The sequence below is a fragment of the Lonchura striata genome, chromosome 4A, assembly GCF_050655825.1.
Source record: "Lonchura striata isolate lonStrDom1 chromosome 4A, ASM5065582v1, whole genome shotgun sequence".
In the NCBI taxonomy this organism is placed as follows: Eukaryota; Metazoa; Chordata; class Aves; order Passeriformes; family Estrildidae; genus Lonchura; species Lonchura striata.
In genome coordinates, this window is record NC_140742.1 from 18732897 (window position 1) to 18760201 (window position 27305).

At 57.2% G+C, this 27305-nt stretch overlaps 2 protein-coding genes and 1 long non-coding RNA gene across 6 annotated transcripts; 1 reads left to right on the plus strand and 2 right to left on the minus strand.

Moving 5' to 3' along the window:
* The first annotated feature begins 2497 nt into the window (after window positions 1-2497).
* Window positions 2498-8187, plus strand: RAB9B (RAB9B, member RAS oncogene family). 3 transcript variants are annotated; one of them, XM_021534485.3, is made up of 3 exons: window positions 2498-2576; window positions 4058-4110; window positions 4942-8187. In XM_021534485.3, the coding sequence occupies exon 3, from the start codon at window positions 4977-4979 to the stop codon at window positions 5580-5582; it is 606 nt and encodes a 201-aa protein (XP_021390160.1). In that variant the 5' UTR covers window positions 2498-2576; window positions 4058-4110; window positions 4942-4976; the 3' UTR covers window positions 5583-8187. The 3 variants fall into 3 exon arrangements, with proteins under 3 accessions (XP_021390160.1, XP_085426630.1, XP_021390161.1); XM_085570504.1 differs by having other exon boundaries at window positions 2503-2576; window positions 4715-8187; XM_021534486.3 differs by having other exon boundaries at window positions 2503-2576; window positions 4903-8187.
* Window positions 2569-4177, minus strand: LOC146763306 (uncharacterized). The gene is made up of 3 exons (XR_014952405.1): window positions 3396-4177; window positions 3135-3300; window positions 2569-2951 (listed from the first exon to the last, which is right to left on the minus strand). It is a non-coding gene; the product is annotated as an uncharacterized LOC146763306 (long non-coding RNA).
* A 4806-nt stretch (window positions 8188-12993) lies between the features above and the next one.
* PLP1 (proteolipid protein 1) lies at window positions 12994-20291 on the minus strand. 2 transcript variants are annotated; one of them, XM_021534490.3, is made up of 7 exons: window positions 20132-20291; window positions 17511-17697; window positions 16911-17067; window positions 15832-16000; window positions 15556-15629; window positions 15383-15448; window positions 12994-14985 (listed from the first exon to the last, which is right to left on the minus strand). In XM_021534490.3, the coding sequence occupies exons 1-7, from the start codon at window positions 20133-20135 to the stop codon at window positions 14914-14916; spliced, it is 729 nt and encodes a 242-aa protein (XP_021390165.1). In that variant the 5' UTR covers window positions 20136-20291; the 3' UTR covers window positions 12994-14913. The 2 variants fall into 2 exon arrangements, with proteins under 2 accessions (XP_021390165.1, XP_021390164.1); XM_021534489.3 differs by having other exon boundaries at window positions 16806-17067; window positions 20132-20275.
* Between the last annotated feature and the right edge of the window lie 7014 nt (window positions 20292-27305).

Here is a 27305-nt window from a genome sequence, read left to right on the forward strand (position 1 = left end):
GTGGGTAACTGGTGTCCACCGCAGATGCCAAACAGGTTGTTATCCAGCTCAGCAAGAAAACCAGACTGCACAGCCACTAGGAGCCAAATCAGACCAGGCACATCCCTGCTCAGGTAGGCAAGTGACTCCAACAGCTGCCAGCACCCACAGATTACCCTGGAGGTACACAGGGGCCCCTCCAGCATGAGCACGGTCAGCTGGGGTCACTGGCCATGTGGCATCTTTAGCTGAGCTGTAGGGATGTGCTGCTCTCCCTAAACCCTGCAGGCAGCATCCCCTGAAGATTAGGTGTCTGCCAGGCCTGACAGGGTGGTGCAGGAAGGCAGAGCATGGCACAGCGCTGCAGCAGAGCATCATGCCTCTCTTGCCTTGGCAAGATTTGCCGTGGTGGCTCTTTCTTGTTCAGAATCCAGGCTCACCCCTTACATGCTAAATCAGATCCCTAATCAATAAATACTGGCAAATAACAGGATTTAACTGCTGCCAGACAAAGGGAACTTGGCAGGGGCAAGTGTGCCATGCTCAGATGCTCACTCCAGCAATGCATGGTCCTGATAGAGCTGGCATGGGGATCTGGACCAGCTCGGAGAGATCTCCCAGTGGGTGGTGCAGGCTGCGTTTGCCACTTGTACCAGCAGCATCCTGCACTTCTGCCCTAGTGCTGCTGTGCACAGTGGTGGCCCAAATGCACACCCCTGGAGCTCCATTTTCCCCAGGCTGCCCTGGTCCCCTACTGCCAACAGCCTCAACCTTGGGCCCTTGTGCTGCCCTCCCCCTCCTCACCCCGCTAGGCTTTCCTTGTTCCCCATCTCTTCTGACAGATCACTGAGGCCAGTATTAATATAATCCCTGGCTTAATTTAAATCCTCCTCCCATCTCATGCTTTCCCGGGGGGAGAAGGGAATTGATGCCCTTTGGTGGCACCCACTCAGCCCCGGAGCTGATGCAGGATCCAGATGGCCAAAAGCCCCAGATTTCCATACGAGAGGTCCCTGCTCTTCCCTTCTGGAGAAGGTGTCCAAGGCATGTTACAGCCCCAGTGAGGTGTGTCCCTAAGTTTCAAAGGTGTATCTCTGTGAGCACCAGGGACTACTAGGAAGACAAGTTGATGATGCCAACCACAGGGGAGCACACAAGTGCCTGCTGCTCCCCAAAACCTCTCTGCAGCCACGTGGGGGTCTGGTTTCCCTCTCCCTCTGCTCTCACTGTCTGGGCAAGGCTGGCCACAATTTTCCCCTTCAATGTAATGTTTATATGAGCTGCTCTTCCCCGGAAACCTCCTCAAAGGCATTCTCACTCCTGGTTCCGTGGGTGATTGTGAGGGTGGGGGAGTCTTGCTCTTTCGGGCAGCTGTCACTGAAGTGACAAAGTGGGGACAGGGGGACAATGAAAGGAGTGACAGGGGCAGGCAATGAGGGGGCACAGGCAGGACTGTGAGGGGAGTGCCGGGGGTGAGCAGTGCGGGGCTGTGGGCCACAGAGGGGACGTGCAGGGACAGTGGAGGGGGTTGACGGGTGGGACTGTGAGTGGCTTCGGGGCACAGGGGGACACTGAGGGGACGGGAGCTCAAGGAGTGATAGGCGGGCAGCCAAGGGGCACAGGTGGGACTGTGAGGGGAATGAGGAGGCACAGGGGGGACACGCAGGACTGTGAGGGGAATGAGGAGGCACAGGGGGGACACGCAGGACTGTGAGGGGAATGAGGAGGCACAGGGGGCACACGCAGGACTGTGAGGGGAATGAGGAGGCACAGGGGGGACATGTGGGACTGTGAGGGCTGTGAGGAGGCACAGGGGGCACACGCAGGACTGTGAGGGGAATGAGGAGGCACAGGGGGCACACGCAGGACTGTGAGGGGCGTGAGGAGGCACAGGGGGCACACGCAGGACTGTGAGGGGAATGAGGAGGCACAGGGGGCACACGCAGGACTGTGAGGGGAATGAGGAGGCACAGGGGGCACACAGGATTCTGAGGAGAATGAGGAGGAACAGGGGGGACATGCAGGACTGTGAGGGGAATGAGGAGGCACAGGGGGCACACGCAGGACTGTGAGGGGAATGAGCAGGCACAGGGGGGACACGCAGGTCTGTGAGGGGAATGAGCAGGCACAGGGGGGACATGCAGGACTGTGAGGGGAATGAGGAGGCACAGGGGGGAAATGCAGGACTGTGAGGGGAATGAGCAGGCACAGGGGGCACACGCAGGACTGTGAGGGGAATGAGCAGGCACAGGGGGGACATGCAGGACTGTGAGGGGCGTGAGGAAGCACAGGGGGCACACGCAGGACTGTGAGGGGAATGAGCAGGCACAGGGGGGAAATGCAGGACTGTGAGGGCTGTGAGGAGGCACAGGGGGCACACGCAGGACTGTGAGGGGAATGAGGAGGCACAGGGGGCACACGCAGGACTGTGAGGGGGCACGGTCAGGACACGCGGGACAGCGACCGCGGCACCGCGAGGGCCGGGGGCGGGCCCTGCCGGCCGGCGGGCGGCGCGTGCGCGGCGCAGGCGCGGGGCCGAGCGGCACCTGCGCCCCGCGGGCCGGGCGGCGGCGGCGGCCGAGGGCGGCGAGGGCCAGGTAAGGGCGGGCCCGGCGCCGCCGCCCCCGGCCGGGGCACCTGCGGATGGGGGGCTGGAGAGCCGCCCCTTCACCCCGGGCCGTGCCGAGGGGGCCCCTCGCGGGTGCCGCTCCTTGGCCGCGGCTCCTCCCCGGCCGCTCCCGGGGGGCGGGATGGGACCCGCTGGAGGGTCTCGCCGAGCCGGGGCCTGGGGAGCAGGGGGGAGTCGGAGCCGGCGTGCCCACCCCGCTGTTGGTACCTGCGCACAGTGCCGGCGCCCTGCTGCAGTGGGGTTCAGCCTCCGGAATAGCTCGCAACGGGACAGCGATGTCAAGGCTGTGTCACGGCTGCCGGCAGCGCGCTGACCTGAGTACTGCTCCCGAGTCCTGCAGGCTCTGGAGCAGCCCGACATAACCGATTAGTCATTTTTTAAAAGAGTCACTTGCTAACAGAGCATTTCTAAACAGACATTCTGCTCGGGGCTGATGGCCTGTGCCAGGAGGGGCTTTGGTAGCAGTGATTGTCTTAAACACTCCTCAGGAAGGTTTGGAAAGAAACAAGGGTATTAAACAGCTCACCTGCTCACAGGGTGGGATTTCCCCTAAGCCGTGGGGACCTGTGCTGCAGTTCCTGTTTGTATCTTCTGACATTTGCATTTTGGTCTTTGCTTTAAAATACTGGGTCACACACTGCTCCTCAAATAGCCCATCAGGTTAGCTCAGCTGTGCTTGGTTTAAGGTGTTTCTGTGCAGGGAAGTGAAATTTGCGAGCCTTTAGTGCAGAAACTGCAGAAACTCTCTTAAAGCAAAAGTTTCTGCTTTTTGCTTTGTGGTAAGTACCGTTTGGAAGGGCTGCAAAAAGAGCAGAATCAAGATTGAACAGAGCCTCCTGAGGTTAAGGCAGAAAGCAGGGTTTGTCCTGGAAGGAGTAGGAGTGTTGATCTGAGCAGTGCCACACACTCCTGCTTCAGTGGGTTGGAGATGTCATCACTAAGAAGCACTACTCATCCACCCTTCCCAGGAATGTTGGTAGCAGGTGTAAGCAAGCTCCTTGTCTTTTCATGCCTGGTTGTTCCCAGCTGGCTCAATTTCCTGGTTAGTAGATTCAGATGCATGTTCAATCCTCAAATCAGATTCCAGGGTATGTGAGTAGGCAGGATAAGCAGATCACAGTTGTTATCATCCCCTGGATTGAGGGAAGACACAGATTGCACACCTGTGCTCTCATGTCAGAGCTCCTTCAGTTTGTTCTGTTCTTACCTGGGGTTCAGCATGCACCTTGTACTGGCACTGCCCTAGCCAGAAATGGGCTCTGTTCCATTTCACTCAGGACAAGGGAAACTCCTCAGTGCTTTGTTCTTGCTGCTTCACTCCAGCTATTGGTACTGCATGTGCAGGTTCCTAGAGCTCTGCTGTTGTCCTTCCATTCTTAGTCAGCATCACAAACTGAAAGGCAGCGAGGACAGCTCTGGTAACCTTGTTGACTGATGTTTGTTTTTTAGTGACTGATTCACTGGAGGAAGGTGTTCCCTGGACAGTCCTGGAAACAGAGCAGGTACAGTACAGCAGCCCAACAAACCTCTTACTCCATGTCAGGCCTTTACCCTAACCTGCAGAGTGTTCCTGGGAGGGGGAGCATTCACTGGCACTTGGCCTTGAGGGTGCTGAGTAAGGAACCTGTGGTGTCTGGGCTGTTGCAATATGAACTTGCAGCTGAGTCCAAGCAAACTGGGCTGTGACAGGCATTGCCAGCAAAGAGCAGCTGGTCCCTGTGCCTGGGAAACCCCTTCCGAGTCATGGAGATCACGCGCAGCTGCGCTGGCAAGGTGAGTCAGCATCCTCAGGGTGATTAAGAACTGGCTTGACAAATTACTTGTATTGATATTAGATCTGCACATCTATTACATCCTTCCAGTAGAGCAAGTAAGAGAGGAAAATTATTTAGCTGGTGATGGTGCAGTGGAAAGGAAGGCTGGTGATGGCCACCCCTGGTGATTTTGCTGTTTCTGTGATAGCCTCACAGGATGTAGGCCCTGAGAGATGTTCCAAGTGGTGATGTGTTTGGAAAAACTGGACAAGCTTTCTGATGCAGAGTTTTCACCAGAAGTGGTGTAATTGATACAAAACTCTCAACAGTTGTTTTTGCCTTGCACTTAAAGGGGTCCTGTGCTGTATCCATTTGGACTTGATGAAGGACTTGAGTGCCTGCAAGTTTGTCCAGTTCCTAGCTCTAAACGCTCTCATAAAAGAGATTAGAATGATACCATGTCTCTGAAAAGAGGCATCATTTCCTATATACAAAACTTCAGAAATGGGGATGGAAATACCATATTCTGTTCTTCTGCAGAGCCCACAAGTCAAGTGGTACTATTTCTGAACCCTGCAGATTGCCTTGGTACCCTGCCCCTCCATCCTGCTGCAATGAGCGGGAAGTCCTTGCTCCTAAAGGTTATTCTCCTTGGAGATGGTGGAGTTGGGAAGAGCTCCCTCATGAACCGGTACGTCACCAACAAGTTTGACTCACAGGCATTCCACACGATTGGGGTGGAGTTCTTGAACCGGGACCTGGAGGTGGACGGGCGTTTTGTGACCCTCCAGATTTGGGACACTGCGGGACAGGAGAGGTTCAAGAGCCTGCGGACGCCGTTTTACCGGGGAGCAGACTGCTGCCTGCTGACCTTCAGCGTGGATGACCGGCAGAGCTTTGAGAACCTCAGTAACTGGCAGAAGGAGTTTATCTATTATGCTGATGTGAAGGACCCTGAACACTTCCCATTTGTAGTCCTGGGCAACAAGATAGACAAACTGGAGAGACAAGTGAGCACAGAGGAGGCCCGGGCATGGTGCATGGAAAACGGTAACTATCCGTACCTGGAGACTAGTGCCAAGGATGACACCAATGTGACGGTGGCCTTTGAGGAAGCCGTGAGACAGGTGCTGGCAGTGGAGGAGCAGCTGGAGCACTGCATGCTGGGCCACACCATTGACCTGAACTCCAGCTCCAAGTCGGGCTCTTCCTGTTGTTGAGAGTGGCTGCTGCTTCGGAGCAGCCAGCGGCTGGATCAAACACACCTGGGCAGCCCTGGGGCACTCTGAGGAGAGTGGCCACAAGGACAAGAGGAGGTTTGCTCACTGGGGAGCTGCAGCCTCACCATCTGAATCCTGCCTGGAGTTTTCAGGCACAAAGCATGTATCTGCAGGAGGGAGCTGTTAACAGAGCATGTGAGCATAGTCTTGCTTCCATCTCTGCCTGTTTTAGCAGGTTTAAAGGGCTGAGTTAAAGTCCTTTAAATTCCCTAAAGACAATAGGGATTTGTTCTGTACCAAGAACTGCCTCCAGAGAAAAGCTGAGAGCATCTAGACACTGAAGTATTTTAGTCCTGAAATAAAAAAATATGTTAGACCCACTCATGACCATACTGCCAAAGGAAATCCCACTCAACATACAGAACGAAACCTGTCATTAAGACTCTGGCCCATGTGACTGTAGGAAAGCCAAATACTGGAGTGGCTGAGATGCGTGTCTGTTGTTTGGGATAAGTGTATTGTGTCCTGAGGCTGAATTGTGATGAGAACTGTTAGAGCTCTGACCTGAAGCAACATATGAAGGAGACATGGGCCTGTGTTTGAATGTGACAGTATTGTTTCTTCATAGCTGCCTATTTCTGCTCTGTTTTTTCCTCACCTCTGTGTCTTGTGTGAGTGTTATTTGTTGGAGAGACTGTCTGCTTGTTGTTTAATACATGTTTCCTTGTCTCTTGTGGAAGCTCAGCCTTGAAGCCCTGGGTGAAAAACACCAATGTGGCCGCTCGCTGGGTCATGTCAAAGGGTTACTCAGGAGACTGGAGTATGACACTTCAGCTGGTTTGTGTCACAAGTAATCACTGTGTTCAGGTGATGTGCTCTAGCAGAGCAGATGGCAGGTGGGTGGGCTGTCTCCTAGGTGTGCAGGTGGCTGGGGACCTCATGCATGGTCAGCTGTTAAACCCACTCACAGTCTGGCACCAGTGACCCCTGTGCCTCATTAGCTGGCACAGCCATGCCTTCAGTTGCTCTAGCATGGATGTTCCCATCTGAATGCTGCAGCATGGAACCATTCACGTGTTGTGTCAGGCACGGTGCTGCAGGCACAGTTAGCCCATGCCATCAGCCTGGCCCTTGATCCCTCAGAGGAAATCCAGAATGTTTTATCTGTAATTCCTGTGATAGGCTGGTCAAGCGTCTGCTCGATTAACTGCTGTGTTCAGTCTGGTGGGGAGAAAGCTGCACTGCTTTCTCTGTTCAAGGTGGCTGAAAAATGGGCATGGGGAGCTCAATGAGCCTTCTAAAAGGGATGCCAGGCTTTGCTCCTATCTCCTGCCCTCTGCTAGGTGTTAGTCCCAGGCTGGCTGTTTAACAGAGATGAGCTTGCTGACTGCTGTCTTTGCTGCTCAAACCTCATGCCCTGCAACCTCCCATGCAAGCATTTGGCCAAAGCTGTGACTGCCCCCAGGCATGTAGGAGCCTGCCCTGAGCACATATCCACTGGCTGCCGGGTGATTCCCACTGTGATCAGCTGCTGGATGGTAAATTTTATAGCTCAAATCAAGCAACCCTCCCTTAAGCTGTGCTTTAGAGCAGGGCAGTTTGCCCTGTGAGCTCGTCCCCATCACAGCAGAGTCTCTGAAAATGCAGAGCATGAGCATTTTTCCTCATTTCTTCTGGGGTAACCCAGCAAGATCTTGCCCTTGTCTGCAGGGCAACCGTGTGTGGAAGGGACTGGAGTGTTAATGCTTTAGGGGGATCTAAGTTCTAAACAGGCCTCAACAGTTGTGTTCATGGGGAGTGAATGTTATTTAGGCAGCTCCCTTAAAGAGGAGGTTCTGCCTCTAGGTGAGAGATTTTTCAGGATGTTATTGATACTGTTTATTTAACTGTGTCTGACCTCCTGAGGCCTCTGGATTTTTCTTCATTAGCACTGCTTGATATTTCCTTCAAGGACCCCTGCTCTGTGACCTGTGGTTCCAGTTCCCATCCCTGAACAGGCTCATTCCCTGGAGCTGGTTTGTGCAGGGCTCAGGGTCAGACGGACTCAAGCCTCTGTGTGCTGGCCAGCCCTGCCAGTGACACTGCTGAGGGGGCTTCCTGCAGGTGAAACTGCCATTTTCCTGTGGATCTCCTGGGATCTGTGTGAGGACTGGCACCTCCTGTGGAAGAGGGTGGAGATCCAGCATGCCACAGTGCAGGAAGCACATGTGCAGTTGTTTGCAGCACCCTGTGCGTGTCAATGCTAGTAGCTAAAGCTCAAGAGCCTTATTGTGCACGTGTTACACAGCACCTTTTATTTCTAACAGACATTGGATAATTTAGTTTTTTATATTAACCCCCCCCCATTATACTAGGCTTACGTGGGTTTTCTTTTTTTAAAGGTAGAGTATAATATATTTCAATTGTTTAATTTATTTTAAATGAAACGCACAATTCCCAAAGGAGCCAGGATTTTGAACTCTGTTGCAAGTTCAGTACCAACAGCCATCCCTTCCCCTGTGTTCCCTCGTGCTGCTGCGGTTGTTGCTATTGCTACAGAACTGGAATTGTAAAACCAAGATTCTACCTTAATTTAAGCAAATAAAACATGGATGTATTCAAGTGAGTTTGGGAAGTGGCTTCCTTCTTGGTTTATCGATGTTGAAGTCAGTTTTTGTTTTGAGGACTGATTAGTTACAGCATCTGGTAGAGAGCAGTCACTGAGGGATCAGAGGGATATTCCTTTGTGTACCTACCTGGACCAGGAGCTGAAGGATCAGAACTCAACAGCTGAATCCAGTGACCAGTTTTGTCTTTTCAATAGAACCGTAAAACAATTCCAGAACAGAAATATTCCACATGGCTTCCTTCTGTCACTACATCTTAAATTCTCAGCCTGGGCTCTCAGCAGCAAGCCCAGTACTTTCCTGTGAATTCTTCCGGTGATCTTGGAACCGGTTCCTCGGGCTCCAGGGGGTTTTAACCAGGCATGATTTCCATAGGATGCTGAGAAGGAAATCAGCATATGGGGACTGTTCTCTTTTGCTGTCCTGCCAGAATGGCTGCTTATTTTGGGAGACTTTATCTGTGTTGCAGAGCCTGTGCCTGCTGTTTCTTTTGGCAGAACATTTTAGTTTGTTTTCCTCCCAGGTCTGCTTGCACTATCCATGATTCCAGGAGTCAGTGTAGGGCTCAAAGTCCTTGGAAACCGTGCATTTTAAACGTGGGCTGGAGTATCTGGGGTCCTCCAGCTACTTCAGCCATTTCAAAAGGCAGCTGAAGACACAGTCAACACTGGTGGGAGATTAATCTGGCCTGGGGGTGTTGTGGGGTTTGAGTGAGGCTGCCTCACATCACGAAGGGTCTGTCTGAAAGCACCAGAAACTGCTGAGTCCCCTGGTGTGAGGTGTTTGTAAGGAAGTGCAGGCAGAGGCAGGAGCCATAGAGAGGCCATTGCCTCATTCCCCAGTTTCCCACTGTAAGCTGTGGCAGAGTGCTCAGGAGGTTTCATCATGGGCTGGGGAGAGGATGGATCCCTGGAGGACAAAGGAGTGTTTCCGAGGGAAAACAGTGAGCTGCTTCTGCGTGGGACAGATGCTGTAGCATATCCCAGTGTGTTTGGAAAGGAGGAGGGGTGAAGAGAGTCCTGATTCCATTCATCTTTCTCCCCCATGGCCCTCTTGAGGATTCTGCTGCTCTGGGCCAGGTAGTGCCCCTGAAAGGCCATGCAACTGCTTGGTGGTGGGCTAAGGAAACTGGATTCTCCTCAAGAGCCATTCTCTGAGGAGCACCGGTGGCTGCAGATGCCCTGGGGCTGCTCTCTGGTGACCAGGGGCATTCCCTGAGTGCAGTTACTCCTCAGCTCTGGGGCTGCTCTTTAAGGCAATAAACTGTGAGGAGATTCATGGGATCTCTGGATACAGCCTATTCTTGTGTGAAGTTGAGGTTGAGCAGAATGAATAAAGAGTTAAAGATGCCCCTTTAGGAGCCTCTGAACCTGACTCCAAGCTCCAATTCCAAACAGGTTTGAGGACAGCTCTGACACTTGGGCACTGGAGTGTTCTCTGGACTAAGGAGCACTCTGCACTGCCCACGTGGGAGGTGATGACAGCTCCATCAGTGCTTATCTGAAGGCCACAGGTGAGTCGGAGTCCCTTGACAGGGAGTTTGGGCTGATCTGTGAAGTGGTGGATTGCCTGCTGAGGTGATTGCTCATGCAAAAGCAATCGGGGATGGACAGGGTAGTCCCTGGGCCCAGTGCTTGCATGGCTGGTGCAGCAGTTCTTTCCTCATGCCTTCCTGGGGTCCTCTGGGGGCTGATGCACATGGCCACGTGCAGGTACAGGACTCCTGGAACAGGTTGCTTGGAGAAGCTGTGGCTGCCCCATGCCTGGAAGAGTTGAAGTCCCGGGAGAATGGAGCTCTGAGCAACCTGCTCTAGTAGAAGTTGTCCTGTGGCAGGTCAGAATTGGATGATTGTTAAGGTCCGTTTGAACCCAGGCCATTCTGTGATTCTGTGGCTTTCCCTCTTCATCTTTAGACAGAAGTTTCTGGCAGAGCTGGACTATGCAGAGATGGAGAGAAAGTAGCTGGGTGCTTGATCAGGTGCAGGTGAGGACTTTAGCCAGGGCAGGTGGGTGTCAGTACCATGCCACAGCCCTGGCAGGCAGAGCTGCTTGCCAGGCATGGCTTGTCCAAAACACAGCTCTGTGCTGTGAAGAAAACTGCTCTAGCTGAAACCAGCGCATCATCCTACACAGCCTGTCCAGGGCTGAGTCCGAATCCGTGCTAAGTGAGCCTTTGGTGGTGTTTTTGGTGTGTCCTGGTGGGCTCTCTGTGTTCCGGAGGCTCAGAGGAATGGTCCCCAGGAAGCACCATTAGCCGGGGCCGGGCAGCGCTGCGGGAGAACCGGGCCCGCCGCCGCTTGCCTCGCTGCTCGAGGAGCCGCTGCGTGCGCCGGCCGCGGGGAGGAGCCGCAGGAGCGGGGATGTGTGCGCCCGCAGGAGCGGGGATGTGCTCCCGCAGGAGCGGGGATGTGCGCCCGCAGGAGCGGGGATGTGCTCCCGCAGGAGCGGGGATGTGCTCCCGGAGGGCCGGGGATGTGCGCCCGCAGGAGCGGGGATGTGCTCCCGCAGGAGCGGGGATGTGCGCCCGCAGGAGCGGGGATGTGCTCCCGCAGGAGCGGGGATGTGCGCCCGCAGGAGCGGGGATGTGCGCCCGCAGGAACGGGGATGTGCGCCCGGAGGGCCGGGGATGTGCTCCCGCAGGAGCGGGGATGTGCTCCCGCAGGAGCGGGGATGTGCTCCCGCAGGAGCGGGGATGTGCTCCCGCAGGAGCGGGGATGTGCGCCCGCAGGAGCGGGGATGTGCTCCCGCAGGAGCGGGGATGTGCTCCCGGAGGGCCGGGGATGCGTGCCCGCAGGAGCGGGGATGTGCGCCCGCAGGAACGGGGATGTGCTCCCGCAGGAGCGGGGATGTGTGCCCGCAGGAACGGGGATGTGTGCCCGCAGGAGCGGGGATGTGTGCCCGTAGGAGCGGGGATGTGCTCCCGCAGGAGCGGGGATGTGTGCCCGTAGGAACGGGGATGCGCGCCCGCAGGAGCGGGGATGCGGAGGTGGTCACCAGCCCGGCGGCCCTTCGCCCTTGGGGGCTGCCTGAGCTGGGGGCTCTTGGTGATCACCCGCACCTCCTGGGTGCCGCCATCCCCTCCCCTCTCTTTTCCTCTCCCCAAGGCCCACAGGGCCGGCTCCCGGGGCGGCAGGGCACAGGATGGAGGGATGGGACCTGCCTCGCCTTCTTGCCAGCAAGCCAGCCCATGGCACTTGCTCCACGGTCCCTTTCTCTGATCCAGCCTTTGTAGGAGCAAAGTACAGACACATTTTAGCCGCTAGACAAGGGAAAGCAGGCGATTGCACTGGGTGCCCTGCTTGGAGCTCTCCTGATGGGGTGGTTTGCAGAGATGGGGTTTGGTATGAGGCACAGTTTATTCCCTGTCTTTTCTCGGCCAGCTCCTGGAGGGCGCTGGGTGCCCAGGAAAGGAGCTCTGAGGGCAGGTCCCATGTCCCGAGGTGGAGTGACAGTGGAGCATGGCCAAGGGCACACCTGATGAAGCCACATGTGCCCTTTGGCCCTGGGCCTTGCCCAGCACCCTGGCCTCGCTGGCCGCTCTCACACACCACCTCGCCCTTGCTGTCCCCAGCCCGCAGCCCGGCCGGGGGGGCAGCAGCCTCTGCCTGGGGAAAGAGATGGTGTTTTGTTCCCCAGCTCGCTCCTGCCCAGCGGCTGATTGTGCACACACAGGACCCTTTCAGCACGGGGAGAGGAGGGTGATGGCATCTGGGAACGCAGGGAACAAAGGGCCCCGTTGATGCTGGCTGTAGCCCCATGGGTTTCTGTCAGCCAGGGCAAGGCTGGGCTGTGCCACTGAGCTGGGGCAGCAGCAGTGCATGAGCTAAACCTTCCATGGCCAGGCTGCATGGGCAATTTTGCTGCCTGTTTGGAAGGGGCTGAAGCAGGGAAGAGCGGGGGGAGTGGGATTTGGGCTAGAGTGCCATTTAGGAAGAGTAGTGAAGGTCCTACCCTGCCACTTCTGGGCATGTGGCTATGCCTGAAATCTGCATTTTTGGACAGACCCATGGGGCTGGGAGCATCCCTCTGTGACCTCACTCCCTGGAGACCCTTAAGCACAGCTCCTGGGGAAATTTCCAAGAGAAACAACATTTGAATCAATAATTTTTGAGCAGCTGCTGTGGAAAGATGCACCTCAGGTTTCTGGGACAGAACAGCAGTAGCCAATGCCCTCCCACACACCAGCACCATGCACACAGTTAACAATCCTGCAGCAAATGGCACCGTGGAGCCACAGACAGGACATGTAGGGCTCTGTGACAGTCCAGTGTGCCTCTGTGCCTAAACAAGACCATCCTTTTCCACACAGGGCTCTCTGCAAGCGAGACAATCGCCCACTCTGCATGGTTCTGGACATGTTCATCCCACACATGCTGCCTTAGTGCCAGCCAGCTTGCCTTGAGATGTCCTGTTAGTTTTGTTGTGGTTTTATTGTGCTACATGAGGAGACATAGCAGAGGCTGTCAGCACGTGGGCTGAGTGTTAAAAGGGCAGCAGCAGTACCAAACACAAGAAAGCAGCTGCTACAAGACCCCAGCTTTCCTCAGGGTTGCTGGAAGATAAATAAGAGGTTTTAAGGGCCCCCCCACCAGCTGGGAACAATGGTTTTGAAGTCAGAGTTATGAACATTGTGGCTGGAGTGGGCAGAGCCCTGCAGGGGCTACTGGCCCACACATGGGTCAGCAAGTATTGCTCCTCTGAGACCTCCTCTGCAGCCTTCCTTTCTCTGGAGAGCCTCCCCTTTCTTTTCTTGTGGGGGCGGGAGGTGGGAAAGCCAGCACAACAAATGGACAGGCAGACATACATCTTGTTCAGAATGTTCTTAATTTTAATGTATTTTCTTTAATTTTTATAAAATACATCCTGTAAGATAAGTCTTTTAAAAACTTGCTCCTTTTTATTGCTGGTTAAAAAGTTGAAATTCTAGATCAGAAATGAAGGAAACACTTTCAGTTGATTAACTCTTTTTGCATGTGTATGTGTGTGTGTTTGTGTGTGTGCGTGTGTGGGGTCTGGGGCAAGGGTAGGAAGAAAGACCTGGTTATTTTTTGTTAAATGGATATGAAAAAAAACCCCAGCAAACCCCCAAGAGAGATAGCATTGATGTGAATTTCCAGATCTTGACTGGTTTCTCCCCACCCTGCCACCCCTCCTGGCGTCTCCCCCCTCCCCATCCCCTGTGCGTTGGTAGCCTGGCCAACCTATTTCAGCATTCCCGGCAGCAAGGATCCTTCAAATGCACTGCTCAGCAGATCTGCCTCCTTATCCTTGCCCCTGCTGAAACTAGCACTTAAAAATATATATAACAACAATACAGACGTGGAAAAAAAAAAAAACATGCAAGATGGAGCTGCAGTCTGCCACTGAAATTAGTTTCTCCAATAAATAAACACAAAGATTAGTGCTAAGGAGAGAGGCAGGGAGAACAAAAATCACCAGTTGTCAGGGAGGACTGGAAACAGCACTTCTGCAGGTCTGGTTTTCCAAAGATCCATGCTACCCAGCCAGAGGGCTTTCCTCCAGCTGGAGAACAGTCATGGAGGAGAGGTCTCCACCCGACCCCTTTCCCCCCTACCCCTTTCCATGGGAAAAGACTGGCACCAGGAAGGATCTGGATTGCAGAGACAGGCTGTGTTTGCAACCCATGACCCCCAAACCACCACCTTTCCTTTCCTCCTCAATTCCTTCATGGGTTCACCTGGAAGCGAGATGCTGCCAGTCACTCCCACCCGGGCAGGCACAAGGCAGCTGTCCTGACTGGCAGGAAAAAAGTGAGGGGACGAGGGGGACAGAAGGAGGGGCGGTTACATTTGACAAGGGGGAGAAGCCAGCCGAGCTCTCTGGCACAGTGGAGGTTAGAGAAGCAGACGTCACCCCAGAGAAGAGCACCATTGTGAAGGGCACTGGCAGGGCAGGCAAGGCACGCGGTCCTGAGGGTTATCCCCTGCCTACGGAGGGATGGCTCTGGCTTTACACTCCCAGGGCTTGATGCAGAGGTGTCCCTCCTCAGTCAAACCTATTTGCTGCCTCTCTGCTGCCTGGAGGGTAAAGCCAAGAGTCCCCCTTGTCTACAGCGACACCAAACTCCTTTAGGCTTTAATAGGGGCAGCTGGGTTAGGGCTTTATCAGCATTGGGATCAGCACTCTCTTATCCACACTGGGAAGATCCTTGCCCTGAACTCCCTTTGCTGTGACTGCAGCAGGCGATTTAGGTTAAATTCATCTTTCTCTGCTAAGGGAAAAAAATCCTTCTCTTATTCTCCATCCATGGGTGGTGACAGCAGACAGCTCCAGGAGAGTCTTTAGCAATGGTACCAGGACTGGGCCAACTTCCTTTTCTCTCTAGGTAGCCTCTTGCTATTCATGGAGCAACCTACATGGATTTCTTCCTCCCAGGAACTTGAAGGCTTTTGCTCATCCCTAGGCAACATTGGGACACCGGAGAAAGTCCCTCCTCTTCTCTGGCTGGTTTTGATGGGCTTGGCTCTAGAGCGAACCGGTTACAGATGAGCAGCGAGAGAAAAGTGCATGAAGAGGTGTCCATTGGTGGGAAGCTCTCCTTCCTGGTCACGCTCAGCACAATGGATGCGAGGGAGGAAGAGGAGGGGAGTCATCAGCGAAGGCAGAGTTAACGCAGGAGACCTGGTGTCAGGTGGCTGCAGTGTTAAAGCCTCGGGGTTAGACAAAAGAAGGGCATTTGGTCTGGCTGCGCTCCGCCCCGTGGGCTAGAACTTGGTGCCTCGGCCCATCAGCCTGAGGACTGCGAAGTTGTAGGTGGTGGCGATGATGAAGGTGACCTGTGGGTGGGAGGAGAGTGAGCGAGGGGGCAGCCCCCAGCCCCACACCCCCAGAGAGCAGTGCCCCGCAGAGCCCCGCAGCCCCGCTGCACCGCTGGGCCCCGCAGCACTGTGTCGCTGGTGTAAGCGAGAGGAGAGCTGGGGAAAGGCAGGGGAAAGGCAGGGCACTCAGTGCTTGGCAGCAGGACCTCTCCCTGGAGGTCTGCTAAAGGCTCTCCAGATCCCCTCCTGCAGCCACCTCTACGTTATGGCCTGGATTCACCATCTGCACTTACGTGCCAGAAAACGACACGAGCACAGGCTCTGTCCCATCCATGCCCACCACCTTCGCTGTCCTTTTCCCCCACATCTTTGCCAGGCGGAGAAGAACGGCTGGGCAGGGGGAGCACTGACTCACCAGTGAGACCAGCGTGGCAGCTGCCCCCACGAAGGCTGCGATGAAGAGGTGGAAAGTCATCTGGAACTGCAAGGGAAGAGGAGGGTGAGCTCATGGGGTCCCTTGTGCTGCCTGGGGAGGCCAGAGCCCAGGCGTCCCATTGAGGGGAGCACACATGAGGTAGCAGGTCTCACCTCGCTGGTCTTGCAGATGGAGAGCAGGTTGGAGCCACACACCTTGCCAGGGAAAGCATTCCAGGGCAGGACACCTGTGGAGATGTGGGAGCCAGGTGAGTGGGATGTGGCTGACAGCTGACTCCCTTGCTCAGCCACCTGTCACACACCCCCCAGCATTTCAGGGCTCTTCAGTACCTGCCCTGCTTTATCCCACCCAACGTGCCTGGGCCCTGCCCTCCATCCCCTCTCCTCTGCCCTGAGCCCTGGCTCCTGGGTGGTGAACCCGGCACTCACCGTACATCCTGGCATCCGCACACAGGGTGCCAATGCTGGCCGAGGTCTTGGTGGGGTTGCCAATGGACTGGCAGGTGGTCCAAGTGTTAAAATAGATGTAGACGGGCACCGCGGAGCAGGCGAACACCAGGAGCCAGATGATGGTCAGGACGTAGGTAATGCCCACAAACTGCAAGGGGCAGGACAAAGCCGGGCACAGCCGTGGTTACCAAGTGGCCGAGGCTGCGGACAGGGGAGCGCGAGGTTCCCCAGGCAGGGGAGGGCGTGGGGCAGGTGGGGCACTGCGATGCTGCCTGCACCCAGCTCTGCACCACCTGCCAGACCCAGCGTGTCCCCCGGCAGGCAGCACAGGACAGCAGCCCAAGCTGGGGGCTCCTGCCGCTCACAGGAGCAGCACCAGTCCCAGATTCACGCCCGGCTGTGTGTGTGGGGGTGACTGGCAGCAGCAGGATGGCTGCTACCTTTTGGGGAGGGGTAACCGTGCCCACGGCCAAGCAGGGTTTGGTCTCTGCGGGAGGGCAGCTACAAAAGCTGCCTTGGCGTGTCACCGTGGCTCTCCTGCCCTCCCTCCATAGTTCCATCCCAACCAGCCCCCAAGGGAACCACAGCCGTGTCCCTCTGCTCCCCCAGGCCACAGGATCCCTTTGCCAGCACTTTGTCATGGTTCTCAAGCACACTGGAGCGGACGACCCCAGGAGTACCAGGTGCCACAGGGCTTTGAGCTGCCAGCACTGCAGGGGTGCTTGGATTTTCCCTGCCTATGTTTAAACATGAAGTACTTTCATTAAACGTAGCCATTTGTGCTGCTTTTGTCCCCAGGAAACACGGCAATCCTGGGGGAGGACAGCAGGGCTGTGCTTCCCTTTGGGGTATCCCAAAACCCGGCCGGCCGCAGTCTCCTGCCCTTTGGCCGCACCGGGCGCGGTGAACCCGCTGGGGCGCGCGAAGGGGTGCCAAACCCCGGTTAAGATCACCTTGTCAGGATGTCCTAGCCACTTTCCCAAACAATGACACACCCGCTGCCACGAGTGAGCTCGCTGGGGGCCTCGCGCTCCCCTCCCTTTCGGGCCCCCAGTTACCGTTGCGCTCAGGCCCTTGCCGCAGATGGTGGTCCTGTAGTCCCCAAAGATTTGCCGGACGGCACCGGTGGTGTAGAAGCCTTCGGCCAGCAGCAGGGCTCCGTAGAGGAAGAAGAAGGCAGCTGTGCCATAGATGAAGTACTGAAAACCGTGGATGCTGTGGGGAAGAGGAGTGGGCAGGGGTGCTCAGGGGCTGGGGCGCCGCCGGAGAGCTCAGCCCTGTGTGTGGCAGCCTGCTCGCTGCCCCTTCCGCTCCCCACGCTGCCCCAGGGGGACCAAAACAGAGGGTGAAGCCACAAGAGGAGCAAGCTGGGGCAAAGCCGTGGTGAGCAAGGCTGCCAATGACACCCCCACATCCTCCATACCTGCCCAGTGCAGAGGTCCAGCTCTACCCAGGACACCTAGCAAGGTTCAGATAAAAACTGGTGTGAAATAAAACAAGTGGCCACTTGGACCCTGCCATGGAGCCATGGGCAAAGGCAGCTTGGGGTCTCCCTGGCGCCTGGGTGAGAGCCTGGCCCTGGCCAGCCCAGCCAGACACTTCAGCCTGGCACAGAGCAGGACAAAGCTGTGAGGGGCCCCAGTGCAAGGGGTACTTACACATCGATGAGAAACTCATAGTCCTGGTAGTTTTTGGAGAAGTAGGTCTCGATGAGCTGCTCTGTGCCTGTGAGGGCTTCGTGCCCACAGCCACAAAACAGCGCTACCCCAAAGAAACACAGGCCAGTGGCAACCAAGGAAGCAAAGGGTGCCCCAATGAGACATCTGGCACAGCACTCGAGTAAACCTATGGAGAAAAGAGGTGAGGTGGGACAGGACTGCTGGGACAAGGATTGCTTGGAGCCTGCAGCTCGGGAGCACGAGCGCAGCGGGAGAAAGGTGCCTGGCAGGAGGGGGGAAACAGGTTGAAAGAAAACCCCAGCAATGACCCATTGCAGTGCTGTAGAGTCAAACCCAGCAGCTCCTCTGAGAGCTCTCTAAGCAGCTCAGGAGCCCACCGAAGGGTGCCCAGGGATAGTGGCAGTGTGGGGCACAGGGGCTGTGAGGAGCCAGCCATGCTGACCCATGACAAACAGATGGAAATAGAGCGTGATGTAGCGTAATGCCAGTGGGACCTGGCAAACAAGCTGCTAATGGGCTCCCCACTGCCACCACAGCGGCCATGCCAGCTGCCTGCAGTTCTGTTTTGCCATCGAAGATGGAGGGGAACCCAGCACCTCCACAGAGACAAAGCCCAGGGAAGATCCAGCAAGGTGGCCCTGCTTGGGGCAGCACAGTAGGAGCCAGAACACACCCTGAGCACTCTGGACTTCCAGGTGGCACCCTGAGCACTCGTCCCTTGCCTGGCACCCTGCAGGCAGCTCGGGCTGCAGCCGCCCCTTTATGTAGGCAGACGTGCTTGTAGGAAGGAGCCGTGCTAGTTCCACAAATGACAGCACTTGTGTAATAGGTTCAGTCCTCCAGGACCAGCGTGAGGGCAGGGAAAGCAAGGACACACAGCGGTGTGCTGTTTGGAGTGCCTAAATGCTGGGTTTTTTCAGCAGTGAGGCCATGGGCACCTGCTCCTTCTGCACATTGGGGCTCTAACGTGCAGGAGTGTTGGCTCAGTTTCCCAGTGGGCTGGGTTTGGAGGTGCCCAGCCAGTTTCTAACATGGGCTCAGTTTCCCAGTGGGCTGGGTTTGGAGGTGCCCAGCCAGTTTCTAACATGGGCTCAGTTTCCCAGTGGGCTGGGTTTGGAGGTGCCCAGCCAGTTTCTAACACGGGCTCAGTTTCCCAGTGGGCTGGGTTTGGAGGTGCCCAGCCAGTTTCTAACATGGGCTCAGTTTCCCAGTGGGCTGGGTTTGGAGGTGCCCAGCCAGTTGCTGTCCTGCCTGCTTTGGGGGCAGACAGCCATCTGGGTTTGCACCCACCAGCATTTGGCTCCAGCTAAGCTGGGACAAGCTGCTGCCCTGTCTGTGTGACACCTGGGGAAGCTGCTGCCCATCGTGGGCTCTGGCAGCCCACTGCCCAGGGCACAGTGGCTGCCTGGGCACATCCCATCTGGGCATAGAATTTCTTCCTTGAATGGCAGAAAGGCACCCACACCAAACCCACGCTCCCTCCACAAACCCCACAGTGCTTATCTCCTCCCCAAGAGGACAAGAAAGCCGTAGGGTCCGGGCCAGCTCTGCCCTCCCCACTGGGAGCAAGGTTGCGCAGTGGCACCGAGGACAATGGGGGATTGTCCTGGCACTGCCAGCCCAGTGGCTGCCCCACGCCAAGAGCAAACAGGGAACAAAGGCAGCGCTATGGGGAGTGCTGAGACCCCTCCCTCTTGTTTGCCTTGGACCAGCAGATCCAGGGGGGCCTCGTTCCTCCTGCCCAGTGCTGCTCCCAACCTCACTGGGTCCCGCAGGGTCTGGCCCCTCGCTGGGCCAAACTTGCCTTTTCTGGTTTGATTTTTGGCCACCTGGGATAAGGCAGGGAGGTGCCCACTCAGGGGCAGTGAGAGCTCCATTCCCAGGGGACTGTGAGTCCCGGGATGCAACAGGGCCCAGCAGGCTCCCTGCCACAGCCCCTCTGCTTTGGGAAGCTGCAGGGGGGAAGGCTGGGGAGGGGAAAGGAGGGGAGAAAGATCCCTTGTGCCTCACAATCCTGGGCCTTGTACCCAGGCTCTGCTGCTGCCAGCACCAAACAACGTGCTGCAGACAGGAGGAGGTGGCAGGGGGCCGGCAGAACAAGGCACCCCTGGGAACAGAGCACCCCCAGGAACCCCAATACCCCAGGGGTTCACTGGTGAGTATTAGCTCTGCTTTATCAGTAGGGAAACCGAGGCACGGGGTGTGCCTCCGTTTTCCCAAGGCTGCTGGCATCCAAGTGGCACGAGCCGTGACAGGCTCAGTGCCATGCCTGGACCTCGCAGCTCCTCCAGCCCCAGGAGGAGCTCTCACCGCTCCAGTCCATGTGGTGAGGGCTGGGGTGGGACAGGCTGTGAGGATGGCATCTGCCCCCACACACAGCACATGAGCGCACGGACAGAAAACTGCCTTGGGAAAGAAAACATCATCCTTGCCGTGCCAGGGCATCCTCCCTCGGCAGCGCCCACGGCACGGGCACACCGGGCTCACCAGGAGCTCACCGGTGCCAGAGGGGAGCTCCAGTGGGCTCTGCTCTGGGATGAGGCCCCCAGAGACAGCAGCAACAGCTCTGCAGCTGGCCCCCAGCCTCGCCTCATACTCACCCATGGTGCTGGACTCGGTCAGCTCCCGCGGCCGCGGCTCTGCTGCTTCGGCGCTGTGCGCGGAGCCCTCCCTGCCAGGCGGTCCCACGCCCTGGCTTCCCCTCTGGGTGCCTGCCCGGCTCTCCAGCAAAGAAAAGGGCTCTGTGAGTGACAGCCACCCCCCTTAAAGCAGCGGGCCCGCCCTCCCCGGCCCCCCCAGCACCCCTTGGCTGCCAGCTCCTGGGTGCTGCCAATGGCCCCGCTCGGGCTCCGGGGGAAAAGGCTTCTGCCAAAGCAAGAGAGCAGGCTGGGGGCAGGGGAGGGGTTGTCCCCCATCACTGGTGGCTCTGGGGACATCCCCCAGCCCCACCAGGCTGTGTTTGTCCAAGCTGCCCACTGAGGCAGTGTGTGAGCCCGGCCCTGTGGGACAGCAGTGCTGTGCCCCTGTCACCTCCCTGACTCCCAGCACCTGGCAGCAGGGAAGAGGGGCTCCCCATCCCAGGGACCTGCTTTCGGCTCTGGGGGCTCCAAGGGGAACCTTTTCCCCTTTTGGTGGGAATCTTGCAGCTACTTTCCCCGGCCCCGTGACCCCATGGGGCAGTGACATTCTGCTGGGGACACTCGTGGGTCCCCACAGCCTCAGGGCTGGGACCTGATCCCCTGGGCGCCCCATGTCCCGTGGGTGCCACGGTTCCCATGGGTGGCCCTGGTCCCCTGCAGCTGTGGAGGCAGCACAGGGCCAAGGGAGCCTGCAGAGGGCAACCGGCCCCTTCCCGGCAGGCACAGGGCACACAAAGCCCTGCTGTGTCCCTCAATGCCCCACTTTGTGCCAGGCAGCGAGGTGGCAGGGCCTGGCTGTCCCTGGGCTCGGGGACACTGGTGGGCTGTGACCCTGTGGGGACCCTGCCTCTTCCCCAAAAACCCAAAAACCTTGGCTTGCCCACAGATGGGCTGGGGGCAAACCCCACTTGGGCATCTGTGCAAATGCTGCCAGGGCTTTGCTGCACCCTACATCAGCAGGGAGCAGCTCCTGGCCCCACAGAACCCCTCCCTGCCTCAGTTTCCCTCTGCAAGGCAGGGTGGCAGAGGGGCTGCCTGGTGTCCTCAGCCAGATGTGGAATGGGAGCAGGGGGAACCTCTGCCACCACTGTGGTAACTCCCTTAGCTCCCAAGGTGGCAGCCAGGTGGCCTGGCAGCGATGTCACCTGCCCATGATCCCCTCCAGCCACTGGAAACCAGCAGAGCCCTGCCTGCATCCCAGGAAAGCCCAGAAGGACCCCCAGCCACCAGGAGGAAAAAGTATTACACAAAAAATCCCGCTTAAATAAAACTGCAACATAACAGGAAAATAATAAAATATGGCATGGGGCAAAAACATACCAGCCCCTCTTTTTGCTTCCACAGAAATTCCAGGCTTGCTGACTCTGCCATTTCTGACCACTCTGGAGGAAAGTGGAAACTTTTACCTCATTGGGCACAAGGTGAGCAGTTAAGAGGGACTGTGATTCCCACAGAAAGGGGCTTAAAAGTCTTGGTTATTGGGCACTTTTTGTCAGAGGATGACAAAAAGTGGGATGGAAACGCCTTGGCCCTGTCATTCATGGCAGTGGGGACCAGCCCACCACCTCCTGGCAGTGCTCCATGGATGCTCCAGAGCAGGACTGCAGGACAGGGAAAAGGGAGAAATCCTCCCCGTGGATTTCTAAGGCTTGAGGGAGAAGAAAATGTGCAGGGAAGAGTTTGGAGCTGCCTTTCCTGTGGCAGCATGGAGCAGCCCTGCCCCAAGCAGCTGGGTGGGCAGCCCCCAGCCCACCCCTACCCCCACCCGTGCCTGCACTATGGGGCCAGAGCCCCAGGGGCACCTGTGGCCACGGGGATGTTGGAAAGGCCTCACTGCATCCCTGTCCCTTTGCACTTCAGCTGGAGGGTTTGTGAGAGCCTCTGCTGCAAACGCAGCCGTGCACTTGTGCATGCTCAGAGCAATCCTGCAGCTCAGCCCCAGGGGAGCTGCAAGGGAGCCCTGCCAGCCCCCAGCAAAGTTCTCCTGTTGGCTCGTCCCTGCCAGAGAAAACACTGCTGCTTCCCAGGTGGGGACGGGAGGACGCATCCTCGTTTGCCAGCCAGGAGGGGAACACGCCAGGCTGGTAAAAATAAACATGCTTATAAATCACTATGGATCACCTTGCAATTTGTTCTGACCCTTGGGCAGTGACCAATTCCATCCAAAACCACCCCCACCCCCCGGGCAATGGAGGGCTTAGCTAGGAGCCCTCAGTGACAGCCACACTTTGCCCCTTGCGAGGTGTGCTGGGGCTGGCAGAGCAGGGCTTGGAGGGGCTGTTCCTGCCCCAGCCACCCCCAGCCTGCGCTGAGATGCTGCAAAGGGCTGCACAAAATGAAGGGTTTGGATGGGCGCTCACACACCCCTAAATCCACTCCCCACGTGGAAAGGGCTCCCTGGAATTTTTGTGGGTTTTTCTCTTCACAGCTGCAGCTCAGACTCAGACTTCCCCTGGGCCGTGGGGAAAGCAAGCTAGGGGCTGGGGACATCGGTGGCAAAGGGACAGCCACACAGGCAGCTCTGGTTCATGCCACTGCACTACTTCAGGGTGAAGCAGTGAGATGGAAAAGGGAGCAGGAGCATGTGGGGCAGGGGCCAGAGCATCCTCCCTGTCCCTGTCACTGCGTGCAGCCACCTCATCCTCGATCACCACGGACTGTCACACCGTCCCATCACTCTGGTGGCACAGGACAGCCTCCTGCGTGTCCTACCCCCTCCCAGCACACGCCTGGGGTGAGGCAGGAGGCCAGCTGGGAGAAGGGGCAAGCTGCAGTTTCCGGGAGGATTTGTATTCCCTGCTAATTGATTTCTTGCTTACAGCCCCACAGGGGCTGCACTCCCTGCACTCCTCATTTTCTGCACTCCCCTGGGCATGGGGCTGGGCTTTCAAAGATGCACAGTGGCCAAAATCTGTGTGTGCTGACCCTGCAAAACACAGGCAGCCCCTTCACTGTGCTCCCCAAAACGCAGGCAGAGCCCTGGGTACCCCCAGAGGCAGCGGCAGTGGCACACGTGCGGTGCCCTTATCCATTATACATCGGGCGGCAGGAGAATTCCCAGCCTGTCTTGTCACAGCTGAGAACCTCGCTGCTATTTTTAGCCGCTCGCTTCCCCGGTCAGGATGAATTTCTTGTCATCTGCTGCTGATTTTAACTCTGCTCTTCACCCTCCTCCCTGCCCCGCCGCACCCACCAGCAGGGTGACCCCCCTGGCCGGGGGATTTTCCTGCCGAGCAAAATCTCCTTTTTGTTGAGGAGAGGAGAGGAGAGGAGAGGAGAGGAGAGGAGAGGAGAGGAGAGGAGAGGAGAGGAGAGGAGAGGAGAGGAGAGGAGAGGAGAGGAGAGGAGAGGAGAGGAGAGGAGAGGAGAGGAGAGGAGAGGAGAGGAGAGGACTCTGCACCCTGAGCCCCCCAGGGATGCTCTGGGGCTCTCAGGACCCTCCCCACCAAGCAGGGTGTGGGCAGTGCAACAAAGCCCTGCTGGCTAACCCGGGGACAGAGCCCTCCTCCAGGCACCAGCACTCACCCCCTGCCTGTCCAGACTTTACCTGGGACTGCAGAGGCAGCCAGGAGGTGCTGGCCAGCAGGGATGGCACCGAGATGAGCTCACCTCCCACGCAGTCACCCTTCAGAGAAGCTGAGCAGATGCCTGCCCTTCTGTTTTGGTGTCTCTGGCTGATGTTTCCCTCTGCAGGAGCCTGACTTTTTAGACCTACCAAGTTTTTAAGTGTGGAAGATCTTGTCCAGCCTGTGCACTGTGCTGGGCTCGCTGCTGGGGCAGCAGGGACCACCAGCTCCCAGCTGTGCTCGAGGCTGTCCGGGGGTGACACGGGCAGGAGCCTCCCTGCTGTCCCCACGCCTTCCAGGGCTGTGTCACCCAGGTGAGTGCAGGTGTTCCAGCTGTGTTTGTGCCTGGGGGATCAGCTGCTGGCAGCAGAACCCAGGGTACACCCAAGAGGTGCCAGCAGTGGCACGTGCAGTGCCCTTACCCAGGGTCCAGCTGATGGGAGGACAGCCCAGGCACTGGAAGGTTTCCTGGCTGCTCACTGCTCCTTTTATCCAACAAACAGCCCTGTTATTTACTGCAGAAATAGGGGGTAAGACAGTAAGACAACTTTCTTAAGTGTGGCTTCTAATTTCTAAAGAAATCCCCACAAAGCTTCTCACTCGGTGCAGTGAGTCCCTCAGATTAATTACAGGTTTGTGGAGAAGGTGATTTCTTTTCCCCTGGCTCCTTTTCCAGAAGATTTGCCTTTCACATCCGCTGCCTTTCTCCTTGATTTTCTTCTTACTGGAGGGTAAACAGATGCCTCACTCTGATGTTTTCCAGGCTGTTCATTACTCTCTCACTCTGCCATTCGTGGGGTCATATTCTTGAACTGTTCTCATTTACTTTTCAGAAAATCCTGGAAGGGAAAGACAAATGTCATCCTGCCTCCTTGGAGGGGATGGAAGATGAGAACAGCAAATAGAGCCCAGGATTGCTGTGTCTCTGTGAAGCTGCAGTGGGCTCTGTCGAGGGAGGGTGCAGGCAATGCCAGCACCAGCCTCAGTTCTGGGGTGTCCCCATTTCGTCCTTGCTGCCCAGGGGACCCATTTGAAAAGGCTCAGGTGAATTCATGTGCTTCCACACAGCCAAGGAGGTGCCAGCTTGTCCCACACCCTCCCTGAGCCCCCAGGAGGCCCAGGGATGCTGAGGGAGGCCCTGGGTCAGTCAGAACAGCCCCTGAGCAGTGGAGGCTGTGCCTGCAGTGCTCATCTTGGATTCCTGCACACAGAGAGCCTGTCCCTGCACTTCCCTCCAGAGCCCAGGAAGAGGATTCTCATGCCTGGCCCCAGTTCCCACCCAGGCCAGGCTGATGTCCCCCTCAGGGACCAGGGGACAGGCCACGGCTTCCCTGGCACAGTGACATCTCCTGTCTCTGGGGGATGCAGGTGCCACCGTGGCAGCTCTGCACTGACTCCCACCGTCCATATTCCCCCTGGGACCAGCTGCCTGACCTGCTGCTCTTTCAGGTGTCAGCAGTGGGAGGATTTGCATCTGAATAAATCCTCCATCTCCACCACAGGCCGTGCTGGGGGTGGAGGGGAGTAGCAGGGGCACCAGGCAGGGGGCACAGGGCCTGGCTTCTTATTCTTTCTTCCCTGCACTTGCCAACTGATGTGTAATGTTCCATTTTCCAAACTTGTCCCTCCTGGGGGTCTCTAGTTAAAGGCAAAAATAAAACCAGTCCCATCCAATGAGGTGGGGGCAGGCAGCCTACAGGGAATGGCACACAGCACAACCCCATGGTCTGCTCCTGGTCATCTCCTTCTGCTTTCCTGCTTGGAGACTGCTGGGGCTGAGGACAGGAGAGCTGTGGAAGGCAGAACAGTGAACAGAGCTCATCAAACCCCAGTGCTCCTGCTGCAGGGAGAGATGTGCATCACCATGGCAACCGTGGCCAAGGATGCACAGAGCTGGGCACCCCAAAAGGAGAGGAGACTGGGGGACCACGCTGACCCTGTCCCCAGTCCCCCAGTGCCACCCCTAAGCCCAGCCTTGCTGAGGCATTGACTGGCACAGGCAGGGCAGAGCTGCAGGGCTGGGGGGAAGGCAGAGGTTGGGGCTGAGGGGTCTTGCAGTGTCAAAGTCCAGCAGATTTTCTCCAGAGACATTGGAAATGCTGGAGGCAACCAGAGCAGGGGTCAGGCCAGCACCCTGGGGAAGTGAGGTGTCCTCTGAGGGTTTTGGGATCTGTGCCAGGCTTTGCTGCTGTCCCCAAGAGTTTACTTGACACTTATCTAAATTAAATCTCCCTCTTCATTCTGCTGGCTTGTCAAGGGCACAGGACCAGGCAGTGCCATTGCTCCAGCCTTCCCTCTGTCTGCAGTTCCCTCCTCACTTGCTCTGTCTGCAAATGCAACCCACACGGTCCACCGAGCAGCACCAGGGCCAGGGGAGAGAAGGTCTGCAGCCCAGGGACAGGCAAAGGAAAGGCTGGACCATGCAGTCCATGTCTTCAGGCCAGGGTGGCAGTCACTTGGTTGGATGTGATGGGTGGGATGTACACAAAATAATTCCTTGACAATCTGCCACAAAATATCAGGAATATGGTCAATGAGGATAAGCACCTGTTGATGAGGGGATGGTCTTGAAGAACAAGCACTGGACTCTCTTTTCTTTGATGGCTTTCAGAACAACAGCTGAAAGACCTCCCAGCCTGCAGGGAAGGTGCTCAGGAGCTCCAGGATGCTCCGAGTGATCTGCTTGGGGAGGCAGAGAGGAGCAGGACTAAGCTGCTTCCCACGGCCAGGAGGGCACTGGGTGGGATGGGGCTGAAGCTGGATCCTGCCATGCTGGGATTGCATCCAAGCCTCAGAGAGGCTCCTCAACCCTGCCCCCTCCAGCCACCCACTCCGGTGTCCCAAACCCAGCTCCCCAGCAGCTGGGACACACAGGGACAGGTAAGTGCCCTCCCAGCCCTGTGATGTCCCCCCACAGCTGCATGGAGGGTCTGGGGACACGTTTCCTTAGCACACGCAGCAGCCCCACAACCACAGTGCCGGGCTGAGTCCTCAGGCCTCACCTCGCTGTGCCTCCTTAGGAAAATGAGCCCAGCTGCAACATCCCAGCCCTGAGGAGCCCCAGCTGAGCCCAGGTGACCCTCTGGGATCAGCAGAGAACCCAGTGCTGGCCTGAAACACAGCTCAGAGCGCTCACTGAGGATGCTCTGTCCCCACGCAGTGTTTTGGGGAGTGCTGGATGAGCAGCTGCATCTGGCACAGCCCTGAGGAGAGGTGCCAGGTCATGTGGAGCGAGAGGAGAGGTGACCTCTGCGCCTGGCTGCCCACGGAGCAGGAGGGCAGCCGTGGCTGCTGGCAGGGCCAGCCCGGCCGGATGCTGCAGCTGCCCTTGGCCGCTCCCGCAGCACAGAGATCCCTGCACAGCCTGCACGCACAGCCCACCCCAGCACCAGCAGCAGGGGTATTTTTAGCCTGGAAAAGTGCCACAAAACCATAGAGCAACATTTGCTGGAGCTGGGACCGATGGCTCAGGTCACCTTGCAATCCTCTCTGGGTCACCCTGCCCTGTTTGCCGAGGCACCGGGTCCTGCTGGCGCTGCTGCGCCAACACCAAGACCCCGCTGGGGTCC

Excerpts from the sequence above, each read along its gene's own strand:
- PLP1 (XM_021534489.3), bottom strand. Across the intron at positions 16,001-16,805 it reads GGCTAGGACATCCTGACAAG|TTTGTGGGCATTACCTACGT; the intron begins GTGATCTTAACC and ends TGCCCCTTGCAG. Across the intron at positions 14,986-15,382 it reads CTGCCACGCTGGTCTCACTG|GTCACCTTCATCATCGCCAC; the intron begins GTGAGTCAGTGC and ends TCCCACCCACAG.
- RAB9B (XM_085570504.1), top strand. The coding sequence starts at position 4,821 with ATGTCTCTGAAAAGAGGCATCATTTCCTATATACAAAACTTCAGAAAT.